The 26,643-nt window shown below is 34.9% G+C and overlaps 1 protein-coding gene across 1 annotated transcript in view; it reads right to left on the bottom strand.

Annotated features, from left to right (window-relative positions):
• ERC2 (ELKS/RAB6-interacting/CAST family member 2) overlaps positions 1 to 26,643 on the bottom strand; it is a 351,590-nt gene that overhangs the window by 174,028 nt on the left and 150,919 nt on the right. The window contains exon 6 of the mRNA XM_086619268.1: positions 5,349 to 5,486. Coding sequence (XP_086475394.1) covers positions 5,349 to 5,486 — 138 coding nt within the window. The remainder of the gene's footprint in view (positions 1 to 5,348; positions 5,487 to 26,643) is intronic.

Below are 26,643 nucleotides of genomic sequence, written 5' to 3'. Positions count from 1 at the left end.
CTTCTCCCCTGACATCAGGGACTCCCTTTCACAACCTAGCTCACCGAACACATGCGGTTACCAAATCAGTGTTACTGCTAGAATCTTCACAGAACGAACGCAGTGCTGACTACTCACATAGAGCTCATGTCTCTACTTCATCCATTCAGCAAGAAATACACATTGATGACATACTACGTTCCACTCAGCATGCAGTAAAAAAAGATATGGTCAAAACTAAAGGTAGCAGGCTGCCTGTCATGAAATCTGTTTCCAAGACAGCATCAACCGTCTACGCAGAGACCCCTGGCACTGCACTTCTGCCTGATTCCTGGCCTCCTTCAGCCCAACGGCAAAATCTCCCTTTGACTCACACCTGCCAGGATCTCAGGTAGGAACATGTTCATACAGAATGAAGGTCCTTCAACAGCAACATTGTTGAGTATTACACAAATTACAAACCAGCAAATATACTGGGTTTTTTTTAAATGTTATTATCAGCTGGCTTTTGCTATATACATATGCAAGAAAGGGATGATAAGTGATACTAAATAACTTCAAGTTTATTCAGAATCCACCTAGTTACATTCAGACTTAGTTTTACAGCAATTTCTTCTTGAAGATTTATCTACCCTAAATGATTTTTTTTCTATAACAATTAAATCTAACACTATTTCATCTTATTAATGAACAGTATAATTTTTTTCTCAGTCAATCACAAAAGACGACTAATTTATCTGTCAGCTGCATAGGCTAAAATGTCAAAAGCGTGTTAAAAGGCCCTAATATAGCATGTTTTACTTGATTAACAGCTAACCTCCAGAAATCCCAACAATGTGCTCTTGTTTCAGTCTTATTTGCATTGGCAAGCTTTCCATACACACTAATCTAGGACCTCACAGGTCTAATCTATTTGCACTTTATCACAGAAGCAGGAACTGAATTGCCACAGCATATAGCTCCATTATCAGACATGCTCCATTGCTTATCTGCTGTATGCTGCTACAGTAGGACCAACTTTATAAATATCAGCTTCATGAAAGCAACCTCTTGAGCTGCTTTGGGCCAGTCCAAGAGCTGAGATATTCTTTGAAAAGTTTCTTGTTAAAACATCAAGGAAGCTGATAGCGGTTTGCATATTCTGATTTTCCAACTTTTTTGTTTTTAAATAGGAGTAAATTTATTTTTGTTTATTGCAGTGTAACATTTATTGTTGTTAAGAATTTTCAGTGTTTAGGAGAGGCTCCAAACTTAGTGGCAAGGAACCGAATGAAGCTCTTTTTCAGTTTGATTCTAAAATGCACTCAAATGTGACTAAAGTTGTGCTGATTTGTTTCTCATAGACGTCTACAGTAATTTCTCAGTGTTATCAAGCTACCTAATCACTAAATATGGAAAAAATAAAAGAGACAGATACTTGGAAAAAAAAAAAAAAAATCTATTTTCTTGAAGAACAGGGAGCTCTATTTCCTATTTCAGAGCCAAAATCTTGATCTGAGTATTTTCAAGAACAATGCAGGGAAAACATGAATGCTCAAACAACTGAGTTCTGGACTTAAAAACTAGTTTTAGAATTCGTTCATATCATATGATGATGTTTCAACATCTTTTTCTTCCCATAGAAAACCAATTAAATCCAATTTTAGTGAATTGTGGTTAACTAAACTGGTATAAATAAATTCAATTTTTATTTTAAAAGAGTTTCCCATGCTGCTCTTGGAGTATTTTGCTCATTATTTTTTTAATTAAAATTCTGAAAACTATTGAATTGAAGAAACAATTAAGATAAGCCAAAAATTGTGCCTAATCTCAGAGTATAAAACAAGATGATACAGCTGCCAACTATGCCTGATATAATTTCTAGGTAAAGAAAAACACAAACACCAAAAACCATAATATATTTCCACAGAAATCAGGTATTCATAAATGAAAGCAGCATCCTTTCTTGACAGCATTACAAATTTAAATTGATAAAAGTACTTCTACTGATGCACTAGGAAAACTAGACAAAATGCCTCATTTAGAACTTCGAGATGCCGCCTATCGGCTTCTTTCAATGTATAAGTACACCCCAAAGACTACAATTAACATTCAGAAACCTACTCTTGAAAGCATGGCCTTGAAGAAGCTTACAATGGGAAAGAAATTGTGCATCGTTTCTCTGTACAATAAATAATCAAAATCCCACAGAGAAATGCCTTCAGCCTGGGAACTTCCTCATTATGTCTCCTCAACTCATCATTGTGTCTAATGCTCTAATATCAAGTATTCTGTTTCTCAAAAGCTCATATTAATTCTACTCTGCAGTGTTGCTTTTCTCCTTTTTTTTTTTTATCTAATATACTAATCATTCCCGAACTGTAAAAAGATTTCCCAGTAGCACATAGTGACTGGTCACACATTTGGAAAAAAAAAAAAAACCACAAACACAAAAATATCCACTAGAATCATCATGAAGTAGAGTTTGTATAACAGGATCCTCTCATAAGCAAATTCAGCCAAAGAACTTAAAGGACAAGGCAGTATTTAAGTCCTTTAAAACTGATATTCTCTATTCTAGATTTTTAAGTTTATCATCAGTATTGCTACCTGTCAGTCACTGTAAATCATCCAGTAACTGTGAAGGAGCTATATTGTTGTTATATAGCTGTTCAGAAATTGGAGAAATATTAATTATTTAATTAATAATTTAATTACACTTACAGATATCAAAAGACAGAAAAATAGTCATAGGAAAATAACACAAATGCAAACAAATGGAAAATTTGTTTAAAATTCAATTTGTGTAAAAATTCAATTCACATGTTCCCATTCTAATGCAGACACTAATTTGCATATGATTTGGGCATGCCATAAAATTATTGACACTGAGTTAAAAAGCTCATTTGTAGAAAAAGGCTATTTAATGATTCTGTGTATCTTTTCCGCAGGTTAACAAAGCAGTATTTCTGAAGTAATATAGAATGATAAGCACAGGCTTATCTACTTACGTATAGAGTTCTTCCCTTCGTATACTGCCACCTAACTTTTATAAGTAACCATCTCGCCATAAGTGATTGAAACAATCACCAGACACCACAGCACAACTCAGCTTCATGCCACTTCTCAAAAGCATCAGCTGCAAAAAGACTGAAATGTCTGTGGCAGAGGAAAACACCCCATAGTATTCACTGTATATGTGTCTCAGAGCAGGCTGCAGACACTGCAGGAACGATGCCATTCCCAGCTGACTGTCTAAGCAGTGACAACTTAGAATTCGACCTTAGAGACCCCACTTGAGTTCCAATCAATTCCTTTTGGAAAAACCACTGATCACACCGATTCTTTAAAAAAGTCTGTTTGTATATATCCATGCAATTCCAAATGAAGTAGACATGAATCGCAAAAACACATTTCAGAGAAGTATCTAACTTTTCCAAAACATTAAAACTGGCATCATTTATTGGACTTTGAGTCTTTATTACAGCAATCAAGCAAAGCTTGACACAAAATTTCCATGCTGTCAGGGTCTCTAGCGTTGTCACATTTTGAGTTATCGTATAAACAAAGCAATTCTATAGGACAATTTTAAACAATCTCTAAGACAAATCCTCACTACAATATTAAAAAATAATGCATCCTGAGTTTAGTAAAAATTGACAATTTGTATGTCTGAAAATAATAGGAAATTTTCTTTTCAGATACATACAAAACAAAACCTTTTACGTGTATATGTTAGTTTACATTTATTTCAACAGATTTTAGAATATTAGTGGTACAAAATTACTTGAAAACAACTAATTGCACCAACACTTATTAATTTGGGTTTGGTTTTAACCCTGTATTTCTGGTAGTAAGAAGACAACTATACACATTCTATTCGATATCTCCACACTTGCTGCTTCTACTCTGAACCCTGGCAAACTGTCATTAATTAATATTTTCAACAGAGAAATACATTACAATTGAAGACAGATTGCAACTTAGGAAATTACCCCAGCCAAGAAATATTGCATAACTGCATTTTCTCTGAAGTGCTGCAGATATAGCTGAGGCAGAAAACTGGATACAACATTTCTTTGGCTTTTGACAATCTGCTTCATGCTCAGTTGCACAGAAGAACTGGCAAGTTTGCAGTGTGACACTTACTCTGCCTTCTACATTGACAACAGTAGCATGATGGTTAAAGGACTGTTTTAAACTCCCAGCTGCCTTTATGGGCAACATAGACTAATCCACAAAAGACAGTTTACAAGGAGGAAAAACAGATTAAAAAGTACTTCGTGACTTTTTTTTTTAATAATATACTGTGAGATTGGTGAGCACTGTGTCCAGATTAGCAGTGAAAGATTAAGAAAATGCATGTACTTTCTTTACAGCATAAATACTGTAAGCTTATCCAGATGAAGCCACAGAAGTAACAGTAACGCCATTTTTTTTCACTGTTGTTGATCAAGCAAATGTTAGTAAGGTGATTAAACATACAAAGAGATCAAAAATCCAACATTAGCAATTTAGGTGTTAGTGCCAACACCACAGTGGCATTTTAAAGTTGTGTACAGTCACAAATACCTTCCTAGGATTACACACCGCAGAATGACACACAACAGTTTAATTAGTTGCACTCACCTGTGCACATTTAAATGATACATTTTAACATCTGTGAGCTGCAAAAAGTGGATAATTGTACTAACTTTTTTGGCATATAGATTTACTTGGATTACCTTGTATTCAAAGTTAACTGGAAGATAAACCCTGACCTCACCGAAACTGGTAGGAATGTTGCCACTAATTTAAACAGTCCAGATTTATCCCTTTATTCCTTCTGCTAAGTATTTTGAAATTAAAGGCATATAGGTGTGGGTTTGTTTTTTTTTTTTAAAAAAAAAGTAATTCTCCATTTTTTTTAATGAAATACAGTTTCTCTTATAAATTAAGTGTTGGAAACCAACAGTGCTAACAGCAAGCCAAGGTAACAGTTGGTACAGTCTCTTCAGTTAGGCTCTGCTTAATAGACAAAACAACAGGATAATCAAGATCACAAAGTCATAAAAATACCAAAACTCCACCTTCTTTAAGTCAAATGCCCATGTCTTTCTGTTCTTTCAGGAAACAACCACTCATCCTATTGACTAAGGGAAAGTCCTCCCATGTTGTGGGCCATTTCCTCCGTCCCCATTTAAAAGGACATCCTTCTTTACCACAGAATCCTGTTTCAGTTCATCAGCCGGGAATCACTTCCTGCTCACCCTACCAGAACAGAGCCACCTGCTTTCCTGACAGGGCCCGTAGGCTTTGTTATAGGTGCCAGACCAACTTAAACAGACATTTTCTGAACACACTTCACCCACAAGAGCAGCACATGATGCTGTTCCATGAGAAAACGTTACCTTTTCTGATAGAGCTTCTTCTAAGGTTGCTAGTGCTGTGTCTGTGTTACTAGAATCCGTCTGCAATGACTTCACTCTGTCTTTTAGATTAGTAAGTTGTTTGTCTTTGTCCCTAAGTTGCTCCTGTAGATTTTCAATCTGAAAATAAAAACAGATCATAATATTCATCAACCTTATCTTAACATTCAAAGAGGGACTTGGGCACTGGGATCAACTGAACGCATCCATATCACACATGACACCTATGTCTCAGTATATTGCCAAGATTTTACATGGTATAATATCAATGGTTTTTAACTTCTATCCTTTCTATCTTGTTTTCCTTTGCCAAAAAGTATCATTTTCTAATAAATTATAGGAAAAATTTCAGTGCAGTCAGATATTTTATTATTTAAATATTTTCTGATATTAATCACTTTAGTTTAAGGTACTGCATTATCTCAGTAATTCAAAGTATGTGTGGAATTACCCCTTTAGATTATTCTAGTTGCAATAAGAAGGACAAAGAAAGAGTCAAAGTGAGTTCAGTGAGCCTTAAACTGAGGAAGATGATGATGACCTATCTACCTAAAAACCTCTTCTTTCAACGACACCATACTGAGAAGGAAACTCACCTGGTCAGAGAACAGGATGTTTATATTTCAAAAAGCCAAACCCAGAAACAAACAAAAAAAAAAACCCAAACAACCCCAAGGCCACCATCTCCATTCATTTTCTTTATCTCCATGGACATTTCAGGTATGTCATTCTATTTTGGATATTAAAATTGCTTTAAACAGATCTAATTCTTCCTCTAGTGTGCATTTAAACATACTTCTAAGCTACCTATAAGCACACTGGTATGTTAAACTGGTCATGATTTACAGTGGTTAAATCAGAAAGGTTTTGCATAAATAAATGTCCCCAGGATCACATGGATTTTAGAAGCAAATCTGAATAAAAGCACTCAGCTTCTGATTGTCACGGCAATCACATTCTATGGATGTAAGGCACTATGACCTTCTAGGCACAATGCAGAGAGCATGTATGCTATATCATATGTGCAAAATTTTATTAACTGTCAGAAGAATCAATCTCCCTTCGTTCTATGCTCTCAGTGCCACTCACTGTTACACCTCGGCATAAAGCCAAAATTTGTTCCATAATACTTAGTACAGATAAATAGTAACAAGAAAATTAACTAGGCTGTTATTTTAGTATTCCACTTTATATAATACAACAAAACATGCCTAAATCTGCAAGGTATCATTTGTTCAAAACTCATTTTAAATATACTGTTAAAATCAGACAAATTATTGCTGTCAACAGAAATGCAAATTCTTATTTTCATCAGTGATTTTACACTTTGGAGCACGTTCTGTTGCTACTGGAATGAAGTTTTGCTGTTCATTTCATTAATGTAATTTTTCTCATGGCAGATGTCATTTCCATTTAAAGCAATCCAGATTTTAGCAAAGCAGGATCCTGCACAATTACTGTTAAACTGTATTTAAAGATTCTTCTACAAATCTGAAGCTGAATTCAGTGCACGTGCATCTCTGCAGAAGTCAACAGTAATGTCAATAAAAATTTGGTCTCCATATGCAAAAATATATCACCATAATCACACACACTTAATTTGGGACATACTTTGGTAAAAAAAAATCTCCTCCTACTACATTATACATGTACGTATTGTACTTTTTTTTTCTTTTCTTAGTGTTTTTTTTCTTTTTTTCCCCTCTCCTTTTATTTTTTCTTTTTTATACACCTACTTTGCTATGTCAGGTTACTGCTGTGAGCCAAAGATTCCACTTGCTCTGCAAACTATAAAATAGTAAGAGTATATATAGAAAGGTTTTTTGGGAAGACCTGACATAGAATAGCTCACTCTTGTAAATGACCTCTTATAATATATTTCTTCGTGTGTATATTTTATACAGATACAGAAATAAGATACATGTGTTAATGAGTTAAGAACTTTTTACTTTATGGCATGTGTATTAGTCACATCTAAAATTACATTAACTGGCATTCAGAGGACTGCACACTTACTTTCTTTACTTTCCTCCAAGTATTAATGATTCCAACAACTACCTCATGACACCCTGTGGAATACTTAAGCAATTGCACATTTCGGCTTCAAAATAACTTCTCAAGCAAAAAGGAAATAAAACAGGAGAGTGAATATTGATTACATGTTCCTTGAAACAAAGTTAAGTTTTGGTCCTTTATTATCATCAGCTTGACCTACCAATTCTAGGCACCCTAAATTAAAGTATTTACTTCCTATGCACAGTGCTTATCTGAATTCCACAGCATTTACACGATTTCCTTCCTCTTAAAACCAATTTAAAATATGATCCAACCCTTAACCAAGAAAACATGTTCTAAAATTATTCAGCATTTACAAAATTCTTTCCTCAGAGGTAAAGAGAACAGGCAGCAAATTAAAAACATCCCCATTGAATCACAACTGCTTTAAAATAAGTCATTCAATGCACAGTCCACAGATAAAATAAGAGGAAAGGATCTATTATTCTTCTATTTGTGCTATATAAATCTGAAGGAAATACTTTGATAGGAACAGGACCACACCAGGGTATGTGAAAGTAGAATTGGTACCACGGAGTGTTTGTTTGTTTGTAGGGATGAAGATGGGATTAGTAAAGACCTGTTAATGCAGACAAGATTTTATGACCAGTTAATCACAAGGAGTTCTCTCGAAAAGATTATGGGAAGCAAAGAGCTAAAATCCTGGAACAGAAGATATGATTTAGCTCTTCCAGAGTTTTTTAAACCCAGAAAGAACAACAAACCCTCTGGTAACCTCTGTCATTCTCCAAAATATATTCGGGTACAGGCATATACGTAAGGACACAATTTTGTTGCTGAATAATGACTTACTTTTGAGCATGTCTGAATTCAATTTTTGACAGGGACTGTTAAGACTTTCTTAATCCTTAAACACTTATATTTTTAACTGATAGGAAATTAGTTACTTTGTAGTTTTATCATCATGTAATTCTTACCTCAGTAAACGGCTATGTCCCTGTGCCATGAGCTGTATGAAAAGAACCTGCTCCATTCTTTCTGTATTTCAGAAAGTGTGCACATTCCCAGAGCTTAAGACACACTTTATTGCCTTTTAAAAAACAATACCCTTACAGATAAACGTCTTTCCTATGAGGCATCTTGTCAATAAACTGCAAGTGCTAATCTTGTCGCTTTTTGATGACAGTCTCAGGAATGCTTCTTAAATACTCAAGGGATTAAATTATATCTCACCCACAGACAGGCTTTAAACTTCTACAGTAACCCAAGTTCTCAAAAGAAAATTACTTTCATTATCAAAATTAAGGTACTGTACTCTGGAATTTTCAGAAAATTATATAATAAGAGAAAACGTTCCATGCTATAGCAATGTCCCTTTAGAGATGTGCATTAAAGTATTATGAGAGTTTAAGACAGTGTAAGAGAATTTATCAGAGCCTTCCTAGGCCTAGCTAGCGAAACCGTACAGTCATATACCCAAACTTAGCTCCATATGTTTTCCTCTCTGCTCTGTATTTGAGTTTTACATAACTCAGACAAGTATTTTGCAACACTGGCTTTTCTAATCCTAAAATTAATTTTGCTCTATTCTAAATTTCTCTAGGCAGAACTCTGAGATTTGTTTTATTTTAAAACACAAGTCATGTCTGTTCCAGTGAAGTAGATCTATAGCATTAGTTTAATTTAAATTTAAAATTGAAACACAGGGGAGGAAATAAAACTTTATTATATATCATTTTTTTTATTCACTAAAAAAAATTAAAAAAAATTACTGTTATAAGAAAACAAGTTCTAATGAACAATTTCCCAAGTACTGTTACATTCTACTTTAAACAATTAATGGAATTATGTGAAAAAGAGATGTAATAAACAACTGCATTTATTCAACATGAGCATTAACTACTGCTACTTTAAACCTTAGTATTCATTCTCAGCCTTTAGCTGCTGCCTGTTAGATACACATAACAAAAGACAAAAAAAGTAACTTAACTGAAACAGAAAAAAATAGTTAGGGATAGTTCAAATGCAAATACTCTAAATGTCTACTTACACACAATTTATTTTTATTAGTAAGACTCATAATAAATGTTCTGTCTCATATGGTCCTTTTCAGACACATCTCAGTATATTCCAAAACAAGAAACCAGCTTTGGTAGTGACTCAGTAAAATGCATGCATCTACAGATGTCCTAACATCTCCATTTGTTTACATGTGTGTGTGTGCATGCATAATTTGTAATTAAATACCCATCCTTAGTCTGAATGACCAGTTAGAAAGAAAAAAAAAATGAAATAATTTTTCACTACCACGATGGTAAAAATATTACTACCTGAAAGCTCAATACACAGAGGTATAGTTTTTTGGAAAGCACTACAGAATTTTTAGCCAGAAATTTTTGCTGACTGTTGTACAGTTATTAAATATCAAGTCAGTCAAAGCGTTTTAAAAACTACATAAACAAACTTTACAGCAGCTATTTGAAGGTTCAGCCTATCGGGCAAGATCAGGAAGCTATGGCTCCATATCTTTCCACTAACATTCATTATATGACCTACATACATTTTTCAGTTTAAGCAGGGTTTCAATTAACAAAACAAGTTCATTGAAGGGCAACTTCTGCTTCATCAGTTTGACATTGCAGAATTGTCTTTTTTTTTGAGACTAACCCCAAAAGTGCTTCATCATTCAGTACCACTACCCTTCACTTTTTCTTCCTTTTAAGTAGGTAGACAGACAAGCATTAATTAGGAACATTTTTTCAAAAGTCAAAATATATATACATTAAGATTCTAAAAATTAAAATGTATGTTATACTGAAAAATTTTACTACAAAACTCTCTAAAAAATTATAAAATGGGGTTTTGCTGCTTGCAACTAAATAAATTTATTGAAGTATAAGACTTGCACTAATCTTTGGCTTTACCAAGGTAATTGGAAAAAAACTTGCTAATCTTTTCATGACATGATAAAATACTCTTGGAATTCACATGCAGTTCCAATAGATACCAAAATACTTTATTATTTCTCAATAGAATAAAGCTTCTTACCTATAGTTGTCTTTTGCACAATATGTATTCTATGTTCTCAGTTCAAAATAATTCCAGAGTGCCCTCCTGTTACTACCATCCACATTTGTATTTTCCAAATTGGAGTAATGCAGCAGCATTGTACTTCAGACTATAACATACCTCACGGTTCAACAGTATCTTTTCGCTTTATATTCTCTCATTATTTTGCCGTAAATATTCTCTCTCTCCGTAAAGATGAGAGATTTTAGATGGCCCAAATCAATATGACAGTGGATTACTAAATCAGAGACAGTAAAGCTATTTGTAAAGCTGTCCACAGATTTTACATAGCCCTTTAGGTTATGTAAAACAACATTTTCAACCACAAATATGGTACGAGCCCGAGGAGAAAGCAGTCTCCAAATCAATGGGTCTGTAAGGTTTTCACAAAAGACAACGGATCTCTCAGAATAGTTTTTTACCTCAAACTTCCTTCAGGACTACGGCTCAAAGTAGCAAAGTGCAGCTGCACAGTGACTGTCACAAAGGAGCTAATGAAGCAAATGCTGCTTCAGACATCAGCCCTCACAGTAACCTGATGACAAGAGCAAGACAGAAGTGGCATGAGCTAGTAATCACCCTATTGATACCTTCCCAACTCACATAATCCAAGCAGGAAAGAAAATAATCCTTCAGAATTTTGCTCTACTTGACAAGCTTAAAACACAGAAAAAGACACAAAACCATAATAAGAAACCAGAAAAAAAAATAAACAGAATATTTCTCCTGAGGTACACTTACATCTTTTCCCTCCAAAGTTACAGCTTTTCTATACAACACATTTTCTGCACCTTCAATCTCATGGAGTTTTTGCCATTAAGATTACACAATTGATCAGATTAACAGTTACTTTTAAGGTTGTTCATTATTCTTGTACCATCAAAGACTTTTTTCTTTTTACCCACTACATTTACATTGTTAAGAACCACCTGGTGGTGGTCATTTTGTCCAATATAACGGAATCATCTTCCCTGTCGCTTCATTTGAAGTTGCTATTCTCTACATGCGAACTTGTCTCTAACAAAACAGTAAGTGGTTTGGGCCAGGAGGATGTTAGTTTATACTGTGTTTAGGCAAAATAGGACTTCAAATTCTAATCAGTGTCTTCACAGAAATACTGCAATATAAAATGCTACATAATTTCACAAATGAAATGGAAGCATTTGTGACACGATTTTTTTTCTCAATGAAAATCGATATTTTTCATTCACATTTTGTTGGGTAATGTTATCACATTATTTATTGTATTAATGTATATAATGCCATTTTAAAACAATTCTGTATAAAATAGCTCCAATAAACAACACAAACCAGTAACTCACCTAAGATATATCTTTCTCTATACTTAACAAAACATTACTATTATCCAGTATTAACACTGCCAACCAAGAACTTACAGGGAAACTATACTCCATGGATTTACACTGCCCCTTGTAATATGCACTGATGTGTTACGTAAGCCAAGTGTGCTATTTCATAGAGAACAAATGTCAAGTCTTAGGATGACACACTAAGTACAACTAATTTTGTTAGGCAATGCTCTGTGTAAAGACAGTTGTGAGAGACTGCATGAAAATTTGATCTCCGCCTTCCTCAGTGGCCAGAACAAATTCTCTTCAAAAAATGAGCACTATGCATTCACATGAAATTCTGAGGTAGAGAAAAGAGTGCTTACTTCGTGTTTGTTACCACTTGTACTCCAGGACTAACCAAGATTTTATGAGAGCTACTCACTCACATATTTATCTCCAAAATCTTGTTAACCTGCAAAAACTGTCACTAACGTACTAAATAAAGCATTAAAATGCATACTGCAAATTAACCCAGATAAAAAGTTAACGGAAAAACAAATTGATATAATGGAGATGCATCTTATATGTTTGCACCTGGAATGAAATAATGCAGAAAAGAGAGGGCAGCTCATTTTTGTTTATTCACAAACAAAACTTATGAAGCTGAATGTGTAAAATTACAGTAGTGTCAATAGGACATGAGGCAGGAATCAACTGCATACGCTCTTGAAAAGAAATAAGCTTTGCAGTGTGTATGGCTAATTCCTTATGCAATTAAACAAGGAAGAAAAATATCTGAAGATATTGCCATTATACAGAAAGTAGACACGCAAGATGAGAGGCAAAGATGACATCGCATCTCTAAAAGAGAGAGTTGGACACTAAAAAATATGCTAAGACAGAAATACAGAAAATAGTATTTTGGATGAAAAAATTATGCTCTTACTACTAAACACTAAAGCTATAGAAGTAACCGAACATAAAAAAAATACCAGACAAACAAAAACAAGCGTTTACACAGATGCTGACATCTGGAGATGGGAACTTTCAAGGAATGAATTAAAAGGAACAGAAGACAGGAAGGGAGAGGTATAAAAGCTATGAAGTAGTAAGTAACAAACACTGGCAGCATGATCAAACACAAAAGAAAAAGTAAAGGACGTTTACAATTTGATTTGATCAGAAGCATCAACATTACATACCTAATAACAATCAGGTCAAAAAACATTTCTAAGAAAAATATGAGAAATGGTGTATTCAAGCTTTCTTGGGATTAAATTTTGTTCTACTTCAAGACATACATAACTTTTTTTGTATGACCAAAACCAAAACCGACAATACAAACCGAAAATTAAAATAATTTCACAGTCACCATGTGTATGTTTTTGAAAACTGAAGTCTGAACTATTCCAGCCACTTCCACAATTATGTCATCAAATGCCTTTACTTCAAAAAATTACTACCATAATCACTAAACAAGAGACACTCAACAAAAGACTGCCCAGAAAAAAATATTGAATGGATACATAAATTTCTAACAACCATGAAGATAAAAACCAGAAGAAGATGGCAGTACCAGAAGCGGTATCTCATCAACAAACTTCCAAGTCTGTCACCAGAACTCTACCAGTTCTTCCGTTTCATGCTGAATTCCCCACTAGCACCAAACAAAGCCTTCAGGCGGAGAGAACAGAAAAACCAGGACAGGGCATTCCTCTGCCTGCAGATGTTAATACTTCCTGTTTGAATTGTCAGCAATGGCAGCAAGCTCTGTGTCAGTATTTTCCGTATGTTTTTCACTTAAATTGCAAAGTTTGAGATATTTTCAAAGCCATTAATGAGAATTGAGATACTTATTTTCTAATGTGGCGCTCAGTTCTGATTTGCTTTTTCTTGCTTTTTAAAGAAACAAATAAGGCTGAAAATTTCATATACCATTTTTATACCTAGCTAGGATAACAGCTGGACTCGATGCTTTTAAGAGTCTTCCATACTAAATGATTCTATGAAATATTAATAACTGGTCCCAATACTTAATTGTTATTCTGGAAAGGGAAACGGAATAATTCATGTTTTTATTTATATTTTTGTATTTTTACAATGTCTGAAGTATAGCATGATTGCAGTAATCTATTGAACTTGATTGCAAGTACTTTATCAGAGTGCCACAAAATAATAGGGAAATGTATTTTCTGGATTCCCTTTTCCCATTAACTGATAACTAAATGGACTGTTTTCAACATTCTCACATACTTCACAGGTACAGTAACCTGAAAAGAAACAAGGTCTTCACAGATTTGCAGTACCTGAAGCCCACTTTCCACAGAAGCTCTACAAACAACATTTCAGTCCTTAAAACCCTCTTAGCTGTCACAGAAACACACAGCGGTAGGGTTCTGTCACCTGAAAAGGACTAACAGTTGCTTTTATATGTAACATACTACAAGTGTTTTTTCAAGTTTGCTTACAACAAATCTCTGTCCTAAGGAGCAAGAGATTTAGGAATATAAGGATATTTTAAGATCTAGAAGACATTCTTGCTACTAAACAGCTTAGTCCCATATGTTCACTCTGTCTATTCATCCATTTGATAGTCCACTCAACACATTCACCAGTGTATGGTTGTAAAGCTGCAAAGAACAAAAAGGATATCATTAATGAAGACATGAAATTTATATTGATATCAAGCTTCTGAACAAATGTTACACAGTAATTAAACTTTTTGCTAAAGCAGGCTGAGAAAACAAATAAGGCAGAGACAGAATCAAAAGATCTACTCACACAGTGTACAAGTATTTCTCACGTTATTATACGTTCTCTATGATTCAGTTCGTTAAACGTATGGAGTATCAATTGAGTATTCGTAAAATCTTAGGGAAAACAGTACAGAAGCATAAAGTATCATTACAATACTTAACATATTTAATAGGATTGGAAGTTTAGCTAAAGAAAAAACAAAATATATATGCCCCTTAATTTGAGAGAGAAAAAAAAAGTATAAAGACCAAAAGGAACCTATGAACTGTTGATCACTAAGAGAAAATGTGTATCATTTACTGAGAATATGCAGTCATATTCTCTGGTTAGTACCTGTAATAAAGTGGTGTTACACATAACTAGAAAAAAAATTTCTTTATTCTATAATCAGAGATATCAACCTACTATCTAACGTACATGTAGAAACTGAGAGCATCCTATTGCATCAATAAATAGAAGTAAACGCAACTAAAACTGGGGATGGAAAGTGATAAATATCTTTTCTTCTTTTTCTTCCAAAATAAGCATGTTTGTTTATTTTTCCTGCAATCCCTGCAGGAAACATTTCATGCATTTTTTACTTACTGTGAGATTCCAGATTCCTTCCATAATAATAGATTCAAATGTACAGTTACAGGAAGGATTCAGAGGAATCAACAAGCATTAAGAAAGAAGACATGTGTGCTGAGTTTTAATACAGAGAGGAGAAGAAAACTCCCCTAGGGCTGCTTAGGGAAGGGATCTGCCCTCAAGTCAGTTGATACTTTTACAGGGCTATAAAAGCAGGTCAGTGGGCAAACTGAGCCAAAAGAAGAGAAGGCTGTCACACAAAAAGGAGCTCCTGGACTGAAAGCTTGGCTTCTATTGCCAGACTCCAGCTGAGAAAGAGCTGGAACTTAATGCTAAAATTAACCTTCACCAGGAAGCTAGCCAAAAGAAGTCTGGGCTGATAATACCCACTTGTGTATCTGGAAATACTCAGTCTCTGTCTCCTTCCCTTCAGGGACCAATAAATTCTCTGAACAAAACAGCTTGACTCTTGGACTCTTCTAAGCAGGACGCAGTCTTGTCAGAAATCCATTGAAAAGTTTTTGCTCTCATTACATGCATTTATCGTGATAGAATTCAAAATGCAATAGGTATTTTCCAGATGGTAAATACAGTAATACAAAATAGACTATCTCGTCATTGCAGTTATGACACACAAAGAGGTGTTCTAACAAGCTGATGCTTCTTGTAACAACTGTCTGTATATTCAGGGCCAGATTTTCAAGCTGGGTTGGTTGGATATGAATGCCTACATCTCACAACATTTTACATGTTACAGGGTAATGACTGATTGCTGAAGTTTTTTTTTTGAAGTCTAGCCCAACTGCATGTTGAAAGCATTTGAAAACATGACCTGTATTACTTCTCCAAGTTAACCATGCAAAAATCATACCTTCCTGCTCAATCCTACCTTTCAGGTATTTGAAGACACCTGATGATTTGTTACTTATGGCCAGTTTTGTACTGTTTGGTATAGGTGCATATAAAATAGGATATGTTAGCTTGTGCAATAATTTTTCAAGAAGATTTTGCATGGAAGACTGTTACACTATGTCGTACGCAAGCCACAGAAGTATATATACTCTAATACGCTCTAACGTAAACTCACGTGTAGAAAAAGCTGCTTTGGCATGCTTATACATTTAATACAAGTCACTTAAGAGGAACAGTGATATACCTTTTAGTTTATATCTTGTCATTGCTATTATGTCTGTATCAATTGGGAAGACATGGGGGCCTCTGCCCAGATTAAAAAATTACAGCATGTCTCATAAAAAAAGTTAACAGATGGTGGGAAGAGAGAGGCAGCCGATAAGTTGTACAGACAAGTGTTGGGCAACAGGGAATACTGGAAAGGGAAGCTACAAAGGAAACAGAGTAAAAATAGGCACCTCAAGAGCTGCAGAAAGAGAGCAAGAGCCCGTTAGACAGTAGTGTGGGAAGCGTTCCAGAGCAATGAACACAGAGAAATCAATGTGCTGGATAACATGAATGGGAAGTAGCACAAGGGAAGGGCCGGGGGGGAGGAGGGGGGGATGTAAAAAAAACAGAAAACCAAACCACAACGCTGATGTGTATGTTGTGTGCATTATTTTAAGATACACAGGTTTATAAAGAGAAATATATCCAGAAATAGCAAAAAAAACAAAGCTTTAAAATAGATGACCAATCTGTTCTGAAAGCAGATTTAGGTTTTGTTATCCGAAGTATCACAAGAAAGAAGCTAAAAAGCATATTACCTCATTTTAAATAAAATTATTTTTCTTTACAATATGTTATTAAAGTTAATGGAGTTATTAAAAAGCAATATAGTCCTGATAAATTAATGAGAAGCATTCATCAGTGAAAACAAAACAGTAAAACAGAAATAATCTCCATCAGTAAAAGACTAAAAAGAGTTTAGGAAAAAAAAATTAAGGAATGATTTACCATAACTTATCCTGAGTTATGATTTTACATAATTAGGAAAATTACTAAGATAGGAAAACAGACAGATAGACAGAAAAATTGTTTCTTTTTAATTACAGAAAAGAGCCATCATCTAGAATTTTCAATCCAGTAAGGCAGAAACCTTACAAGCTGTACTTCACTTCAAAGTGAAAAGGTGGAGCAGATTGTGGTGTAGAGAGGCTGGAAGCTTGGCTCAATCCCTAGAGAAATGCGATGTTTTCATTCACTGTAAGAATCTCCCTCAAATGCTGCTTGTGGGCAGTGGAACGCACTACGATACTCTAAGATCCTTTCCAGGACTGTGGTCTGTGTTACACCTGGCATTGGAAAACCTATGGTAATTGAATTTCCTTTCCCATTTGAAGGCTATCCAATCACTTCACAGATCTCAGTGTCAATCTGATTTCATGCTACTCATTTTCTACATTTTACACTGTCCAAAATAATTTCTCCTCTTTTGTGATATTTATAACTTCAGAATATTAGAATAAAGCACTAAGCTCTATTAGCTTTAGCCAGGTGCCTGTCCCTCTTGGGTCTCTAACTGTTCTTTTTGTCTAACTTCCACATTTACATCACTGTTCTGACAGTGAGATGTCTGAGATCAATCATGGTTTTGTAGATGGGATGACACAAAGGCCATGTAGAGAGAGTTTATAATCCTTTGTTCTCCTACACAGTATTTCTACAGACAGAAATATTGGCAATTTTTACCACCACATCTCATTGTAAATACTCTTCTAAATTGATATTAATCAGTCCCTTCTGTCTCCTGGCATTAACATTTCAAACTTCTTTTTCAGACTAGTCACCATTTCTTCTTCTTCTCCATCTGCAGTTTAACTTTTCCCCCTAATTGAAATATTGAAGAATATTTTCTAAATGAAAATATTGGAGAAGAACGTATCTGAGATAAAAATGTGCCTTCTCACTCCAAGTAAGTTCTCTTCATCTTAACTGTAGTTGCCCATTTATCCTTTTCCATGCTTCTTCAATCATCTTCAATCTTCAATGCTGGGATTTTTCTTTTTATTATCCGAAGGATTTTGTTACTTTTATTCTTGCTCTCTTATATTCATTCTTTTCATATTCACTCCAGAGCTATGATTTATAATAAAATATTTCTAGCCTAGAAAGTCACTACTCCATGGAGATACCATATATATCTATGTGGACAATCCACTTAAAGAATTAACACCAAATTTAAACTTTATCATAATCTGTAATCTCCTAATTTTTCTTGCCTATGTGTCATATACTTTTAATTTATGTACATAAGCATTGTAATACATTCAGAATATCTGTTTCATTTTTACTAACACCACTGTATATTTCTGTCAATGGCTTAGGGCTACCATTTAAAGTACAAGTTAAAGACATTTAACAGGCTTTGTAAGATACGAATTTGAAACTCAATGCATCTCTCATTTAAGCAACTCCTATAGCTTTTGTTTCGATGGAAAGCTATAAAAGATGCAAGAGTCTAGAAAAAAGCAAAATAAGTGCATTTTTAAACATCACACTGTTCTACATGACAGCGTAACTCAGACCATATAGAATTATGAGTATAGCAAACGTTCAACATTTACCGCAGCATGGCACAACTAATTTTCTTCAAAGACTCTGGCCATAAATTACATTTTAACAGTAATTATCTATCTCTTTATATTAATAGTTTCATAACATGCCTTTTACATAGAACCGTACAACGATAATAAACTTATTTGGTATACAGACTTGAAAAGTACACTTGAGAGTTAATGCAAACTTTATTTGATTGTTCCTGAACAGAGAGAACTCTCAGCATTCTTTCTTTAATTCAGAGAATTTCAGATAAGTATACTGCTCTTAATTCTAAATTAAAAATTGATTGTATAGAACTTACAAATCACAGACATTTCACATCTGAAGGGAAAAAAAAAAGTAATGCACATTAAAACTGCTCTGTCATCTTTAATGCTTTATTACACACCTCTTCCTACAGTCTTAAGAAATTATTTCAGAGATTTCCAATAGTCTTGTATTTCTTACTTTTCCTGTAAAATATTCTAAATAATAATAGAACACTTCATCAAAATCAAGAGGAAAAATATTAAACTTTACACTTTCTTACACTCAGAGTAAGGAATAAGGGGGCAGACAGGTTGAAGAGGGAGGAAGGAAGTCCTAAAAATGGGAAACAACTTTAAATGAAAAAAAAAAAATATAATAGCAAGAATTTTTACACTGAAAATAAAAATAACAGGCCCTTAGCTACTATAAATAAAGAATGGCTACATGAATTCAATACAGCTATGATGATTTGTACTAGAAGGGCATCCTGCCCTTAGAAATTGCATTCAACAGCTTGCAATAGAGAATCTAATTTTACATGGTACTATTTTATATGAGTTTCTTCAAGTGTCAGTGGTAAAAAGCAGAGGAAAAAAGTAGCAGCAAAGCCAAAACAGTTATGCAGGAATTAATCAGAAATAATAATATCCTTTACATTGGAAAGTTTCCTTTTAGCCCCCTGGTTAAGGAGGGCATCTATATTCATATATAAGGGACAGTGTAATGACTTTAGATGAAAGAAAAGCTTTGCAGAATGGTAACATATCTTCCTCCCCTCTTCTTTTAAAGATGTCTTTTCTTAATCTTCTAAATTAACATATGGTCAATGTACATAGGTTTTTATCAATTAAGAACTGAAGTGTTCAAAATGATCATCAGAGAACTAAGTCTTTTGTTTCTGTGAGATGTAATTTAATATTTGCACTATAGCTGCACGAAAGACAATGCACATATTGAGTTTCCCCATTAGTTACTGCAGGCCAGACACAGCTTTGCTACGTATAAACTATCAAAGCACCACTAAAACTGAAACGTTAAACGCAGCAACTTGGATGTCTTTAATCAACATCTGCTGAACATTTTAGATTTTCTATAGCAGCAAAGGTAACAAAGCAATGCTTTCATATAAACGTCTGAATGGGAAGTAGAAATAATCTGAAGCAGTTCCGTGTTTAAGATAGTTTGCTTTTGGTATGAAAAACTGTCTTTTTTTTTTCTTAATCTTTCACTTATCTCCTTTATCACGTATCTCCTCCTAAAAAACAGCAGGTGCATATGTATAAGTTAGCCTCATTCTAACATCATCAACTATAAAATAATAAAGCAAAATTCTCAATATAGTAGATCTATGACACAGAAATACTTTTTCCCCAACCCAGTTTTTCATTAGGTCGTTGATGGTTGGCATTTATTAATCAATGTAGCTGTCCTTATTCATCTGACTTTCTTCATTTTTTTTCATTTATCGTAAAAGCCTTGATAAAAGGATCCATGAAGAACATTCATTGTTCCTTTCACAACTACAGGAAAATTCATTGTAATATCCTGAAGATGCCTTTGGAGGTCACCTGCTATTGCAATGGCAGTGACATTGACCTCATACTATACTAAAACTGATAATACACTTGCAATATTTTTTTCTGATGTATACTTCTTTCATTTTTATGTCAGATATTTAAAAGTTTATCTTTAAGAATTCTATAGGATAGTAAGAAGCGTTAATTCTCTGTAGCTCCATATTCACTCCTATTACTGTCTGAAACACGTGCCTCCCTCCATGACGGGGTTTGACAGACACTCGATAAAACCGTCAGAAGAGTGGCGAGTTAGGAGTTTTCAGTCAAGAACAATTTGGAGTCCTTTAGAGATGTTGGCTATATCAAAATACATTACACAGACTGACTACTTTATCTCTGCAGTTCTGCAAGCATTAGAATTATGACAAAAGTTAATTTTTGTCAGACTTTCTCCTCAAGAACATGTGCTTAACTTTAACTGTAAAATTGTCTTAAACTTGAGCATTGCTTAACAATGACACTACAACAGTCTGACAACACTTCCATTTTCAGCATCTCCCATTCAGAAGATGACAGATACTACTGACTGTCTGGACTTTTTAAATGACTGAATGACGGCCAGCTCAATGCTAAAATACTGTCAGACACAAGGAAGGGCTTATTCCAGAACTAAGCATAGACAGAGATTATTTTCTACTGTTCTACTCAGAGAATTTTCATTTTAGCATTAGTACAGAAAGTTAATCAGGTAGTCTATGAGTGTTAATCAGGTATTCTGTAAATAGTATATTAAAACTTAATCAAAACCAAGCAAATGTTCCTGTTCTGTTCCTGTGCCTTTTTGTCGGTTTGGGGTTTTTTTAAGTGTTATGCTGCAAAATCAGTTAAGGCACAGTGACAAGCAGTGACTACAGCACTGCCCATCCTCCTCCCACCCCAGACACCATGTTTTGAAAATCTAACACAACTTACAAGACTAGCTCCCATGGACAGTTCACAGGGATGATCTTTTCAACTAAATGAGCAAACTCCTTTTTTCTATTACCTTCCTATGTAGTCTAGATTCTATACTTTGAAGTTCTTCACATTTGTTCAGCTGCTTACTATCACATCCACCTCCTGACATGAAAAAAATCTGAAACTCTCAAAAGTCATGGATTTTTTTTCTTTAAATAAACATTCAAATCAAGCTATTTATGGCTCCCATGACAGCCACAACAAAAGATTTTAAGATTTTGGGATAGGTCACAGCGGGTATTTCACTCAAATTTAAAATGTGCTTTCACATGCTCTCAATCTTGTCTATCAAAAAACAGCTGCTCTAAGATGAATAGTTTACAAATTCATGGGCACCTTTAGCAGCTCCTCACCCTCACTCAAGACCAGCAACAGGCACTACAGAGAGCAATGCACGGAAGTTCCCATGGTGCACAGTGACTTTGGCGCAGTGTTAAAGATAAATAAAGGGCTCTGTACCTGTCTGGAGACACAAATGAAGATTTCTGCTGTCAAATCAAGGCATCTCTTAGGCAATAAATACAGTGGACCTGATTTTTCTCCCAAATAAATACGGGTTTACACTGGCATAATTACCTCTAGTAAATTTACTGCAGATTTATTCCTAAGTGAATGGCAAATAGGCCCAATATTTCTTTCATGTATAAAAGATTATCCAGTGTTATGCCATTCTTCTTTTTACTTTCCAAGAATTGCTTTACTCCATTCCCTTTATTTCACTTTGATCTCAGCACTGTGCCTGGCTAGGCATTAAAAATTAAAGTCAGGTGTGCTAGAAGGAAGTGAATTAGATTCAGATTCCATTCTAAAGTTGGATTTATTCTACCCATATTCAAACATACCACTGCTGATTCTACCACCAAGAAATACATACTACTTGGCAACAAGAAAATTATCAAAGCAATGTGACCAAATTGGCACCACTAGCTCTGGCTACATCTGGCAACAATAATACGAAGGGAGAAGTATGAAGATAACAATTCTCATTTATTGTTACCATTAAACTTATCTGCATGCATACTCTTAAATCTTTGAACTTCATGCTTTCATAAAGCCAGTAAGAGCTCCACTCAAAGGTGAGGAGTGATGCTTTTCCAAAAGTGGTAAAATATCCAATTTACTAAGGTACTAGAGTCTCTAGTCACAGACTGCTCAGTCAGATGGACAGCAATGGAATACCACCAGGAAAGCATGACTGCCAACACCAAGGAGCTCTTGCAATGCATAAATTAAGGTTTTTGATTCCATGCCAACAAAATAGTATAAATTTAATATACTACAAAATTGGTAAAAACTAACTGCTAATGCATAAGTACTTTTTATATTTATTAGGAAATGTCTCTTTTTATTTCCAGATAAAAAAAACTTGGATATACATTAGGTCAAGTTGTGGATCAACTCGAACTGCCTGTCCTAGCAAGGAGATGAACAAGGGCAGTGGGATATACTTTCTTATCTCAGAATAAGGTCAGGACGATTTATCACATTATCAAGTTATTCAGTCACTACATTGCTAAATTTCATGCATCAGACTATGAAAAAACATTAATTTCTCAGTCAAAATAGCCTCAAAATCATACATAAAATATATCATTTCAGAATCATTCAAAATTTAAAATTGTCTTCTCATGGATTTTACAGTATATAATTTACAAGCTGATGAACTTATTTTCCTATAAAGCATTTTCTATAAGCTATGAGTCACAATTTTCCGGCAATTTTTAGCTAAAATATGCTAAAAACAAATAAGGATCATTAATAAAAATCTGGTAGAAACACATTTGAAACAGTGTATTATAACCATGATACAAAATCATACAGACCATTTATTTAGATTCAAAATTTATCATTATACTTTGCATATAGGCAACATTAGCAAACTTTGAACTGTGTCTGAGACTTAAACACACCAAATTCCAGTACGAATGGTGCATGGTTCAAATGAAAACAACTAAACAATATCCAAATATTTGTTCACTCAATTTTGTAAATATCATCCTCACTTTATGCAAGCAGGAAGTAATTACAGCTTTGAAATACTTCTAGCATTAACAACAATCTCCCCAACCTAGTAGCATCAACAGTTACTCTCTCTACACATGCAGCAGTAAGAGGTATATATAACATCTCCAGATATATTAGCCTGACAGGACGCACAGTTCCCAGCTGCACAAGGCATTATGCTGAAGGTGACAACTTATGTATTCCAAAGGAAAGGGTATGAGTTAAACATCTCTACCAATATCGGTGTAATCACAGTTATGCCGCGTAACAAAATACGATACACAGAATAAAACAACTGTTGCTTTAGTTATCTCAGCTTGGCGCCTTATATATTCTGAAGCTAGAGCTATGCTTTTAACATACATGTATTAATTCTACTGCAGAATATGTCTCAAATGGTAATCTAATCCAGCAGGTCTAAATTTTGGAGCCTGGCAGAGAGTATTTCCTACACTAAGTTACAACATACACAGAGAAACGGCTGCTGATTCAGAGAGGCAGCTGCAGTGTGTTCCTGTGAATCCCCCTTTTCAATGCCTGTGTCAGTCAGAAAAGCTGAGAAGCCACTCAAACTCCTTCCTCCCTACCAGAAAACAGTCACCTAGAGCACGGGGCTTGAAAGAGCCTTCAAGAAAAAGATCAGCATGTAAGAAAGACATACAAGCCTTTTGGGTTTGTGCAAAACTTTGTTTCATGGGCTACTTTTTGAAGGATCTGGATTTGTGTAATTTAAATGTGTTCTCAAGGATTCAAAGGTAAACAGGTGGCAGGTATAAAACCAGCTGAACCCGCCACGTTGAGATAGTCAGGAAATAGTCAGGCTGTCTCTCAAAGATGCAGTTCCAAGAGCAGTGAATCACATGAATACACACACTCCTCTCAGTCAGCAGCTGAAAACTCCAAAAAAAGTCATAACAGCGGGATAACTCTCTAATGTAAAATTATCCTTGATTATATTTTTAACACTCTCCTTTATTATTTTTAAATTCAATCATCAGACTTCTATTGCATTTCTTGGAAGACTATTTCACAGAAAAATATATTTATTCTCTCAAGTAATACTGATTCTCCCTCATTCTTTTTCAGATACATAAGTAGTCATCCATTTCCCTAAATAATTCCTTCGTGTTCTTCTGCGCCTCCCAAATATGACAACTTCTACTTACTTTTTGCCCAGTCACACTATACATAATTTAGCTCTTTCACACTTCAAAAGCAATTTCCACCAACTCTATTGAAAAGAAAATATTACTCTTCGCACAGCTTAAAATTCCCAGGATGCGAGTTGGCTGCTTTCTTGGCAGGCATAAAACTTGGGATCCGTTTAAAGATAACTTTGTTAATTGGTATTGGCATTTCAGAGCTGAATGGCAGCTTCCTTCCTCGCCAATCGCCTGGTGTCACACTAGCAGTATCAAACCCTTATGTAAGCGTTCATCGAGCTCAGTCCTACTTTGCAAACAGTGCGCTGTTTTTAAGAGCACTTCTGTGTGGTACTTACAGCCTGAGTCTTGAACTATTCAATTCTCTTCATTTAAGCGGCATGTGAAGAACCCTCTTAAAACCCGCTAGCATAAATTGGTCTGGAATAGCTTACATTATTTACACTTCAGAAGTTTAAGAATAAATCCTTAATACATGTGATCTACATGTACGTGTTTACTATTTCCCAAAAAGTGATTTTTTTTATGTCTCATTTATATATTGTACCACATCTTACAGCTGATTGTCTCCTTTCTGCATACAGAACTACATTTACAAAATTAATAATGTATTAGTTAATAATTTATGTAGTAATAGTATCATAGTACTGGGCTAAGAACTACACAAACAAATATATGACAGCAAAGCACTTATTTCAGTCTATTTCTTCACATAACCCGTACTTTTTTCAACTTTCACTAACAATCTCTTACCCTATAGCTCCCAAATTAATTGATATATATAGAATACTCAGTTTTCCATAGGTAGCATACAAAGGCAGCCAAATTATTATTTTTAACTTTCAGGATTTTAAACTACAACTAGAATTTTCAAACATATAAATAAACAGGTCCCTTTGTTACCCCTTCAGTGATACATACTGGCAGTACATGAACCAGATTCGTTTGACCAACTGCAGTTTGACCCTGTTTCTTGAACAACTGTATATATGTTGGTTCTTGTAATATCTTCTGACAAGTAAGCGAAGGCCATTCCAAAGAATAGATGATTCCCCCTCATAACGGGGGAATAACTACTGTAAATAAAGACACAGTTGCAGTTTCAGCTACTTATACTGAAACCTAGTGACACTTATGAATTCTTCCAAACACCTGCTGCCAAACATCTCCAGCCATTTCCTTAATTTATCAGCTGCCACTGAAAAAGAGGAGACCTGCTTAGACATGATTACTATCAGCAGATCTCCAAACAACTTTAACAACGAGATCAGGTGCAGCTGGTATTTCTTCACTTACCTGAGGGTCCATGATTTATAATATACCTAATTTTCAAAAATTACCATGTTTACAGAAGTGGCATTAGATAAAACTGGGTTTAGATTTTGTAATCTCACAAGACTTCACTTGAAGAATTCAGTGATTTTCTCCTATAAAGATAAGTGCTTACTTTCAAATAGGTCAGTAAGCAGAAGTGTGTAATCCAACTATTCTTTTGAAGCATAGACTTGAACAGAAGCAGCAGTAGCAAGCAGGTCACTGGGAGTGGGGGGTGGAACAACAAAATGCCAGGCTTCTACCATCACCTGGTAGCAAATTAATTGGAAAAGAAAGACTCAGTCACAGACTGGAAAACTTTATAATGATCATGGTTTTCATAGAATCATAAAATGGTTTGGGTTGGAAGGGACCTTAAACATCATCTAGTTCCAATCCCTCTGCCATGGACAGGGACACCTCCCACTACATCCGGCTGCTCAAAAGTCTCATCCAACCCGGCCTTAAACACTTCTGGGGATGAGGCATCCACAACGTCTCTGGGCAACCTGTTCCAGCACTTCACCACCCTCAGAGCAAAGAATTTCCTCTTTATATCTAATCTAAATCTCCCCTCTTTCAGCTTAAAGCCATTACACCCCTTGTCCTAATGCTACACACCCTTGTAAAAAGTCCCTCTCCAGCTTTCTTTTAGGCCCCTTTTAGGTATTGGAAGACTGCTCGAAGGTCTCCCCAGAGCCTTCTCTTCTCCAGGCTGAACAGCCCCAACACTCTCAGCCTGTCTTCATAGGAGAAGTGCTCCAGCCCTCAGATCATCTTTGTGGCCCTCCTCTGG

Source organism: Tauraco erythrolophus, chromosome 12, assembly GCF_009769465.1.
Source record: "Tauraco erythrolophus isolate bTauEry1 chromosome 12, bTauEry1.pri, whole genome shotgun sequence".
Classification (NCBI taxonomy): Eukaryota; Metazoa; Chordata; class Aves; order Musophagiformes; family Musophagidae; genus Tauraco; species Tauraco erythrolophus.
Note: the sequence above shows the minus strand (reverse complement) of the source record. Positions and strands in the feature narration are given on the sequence as shown.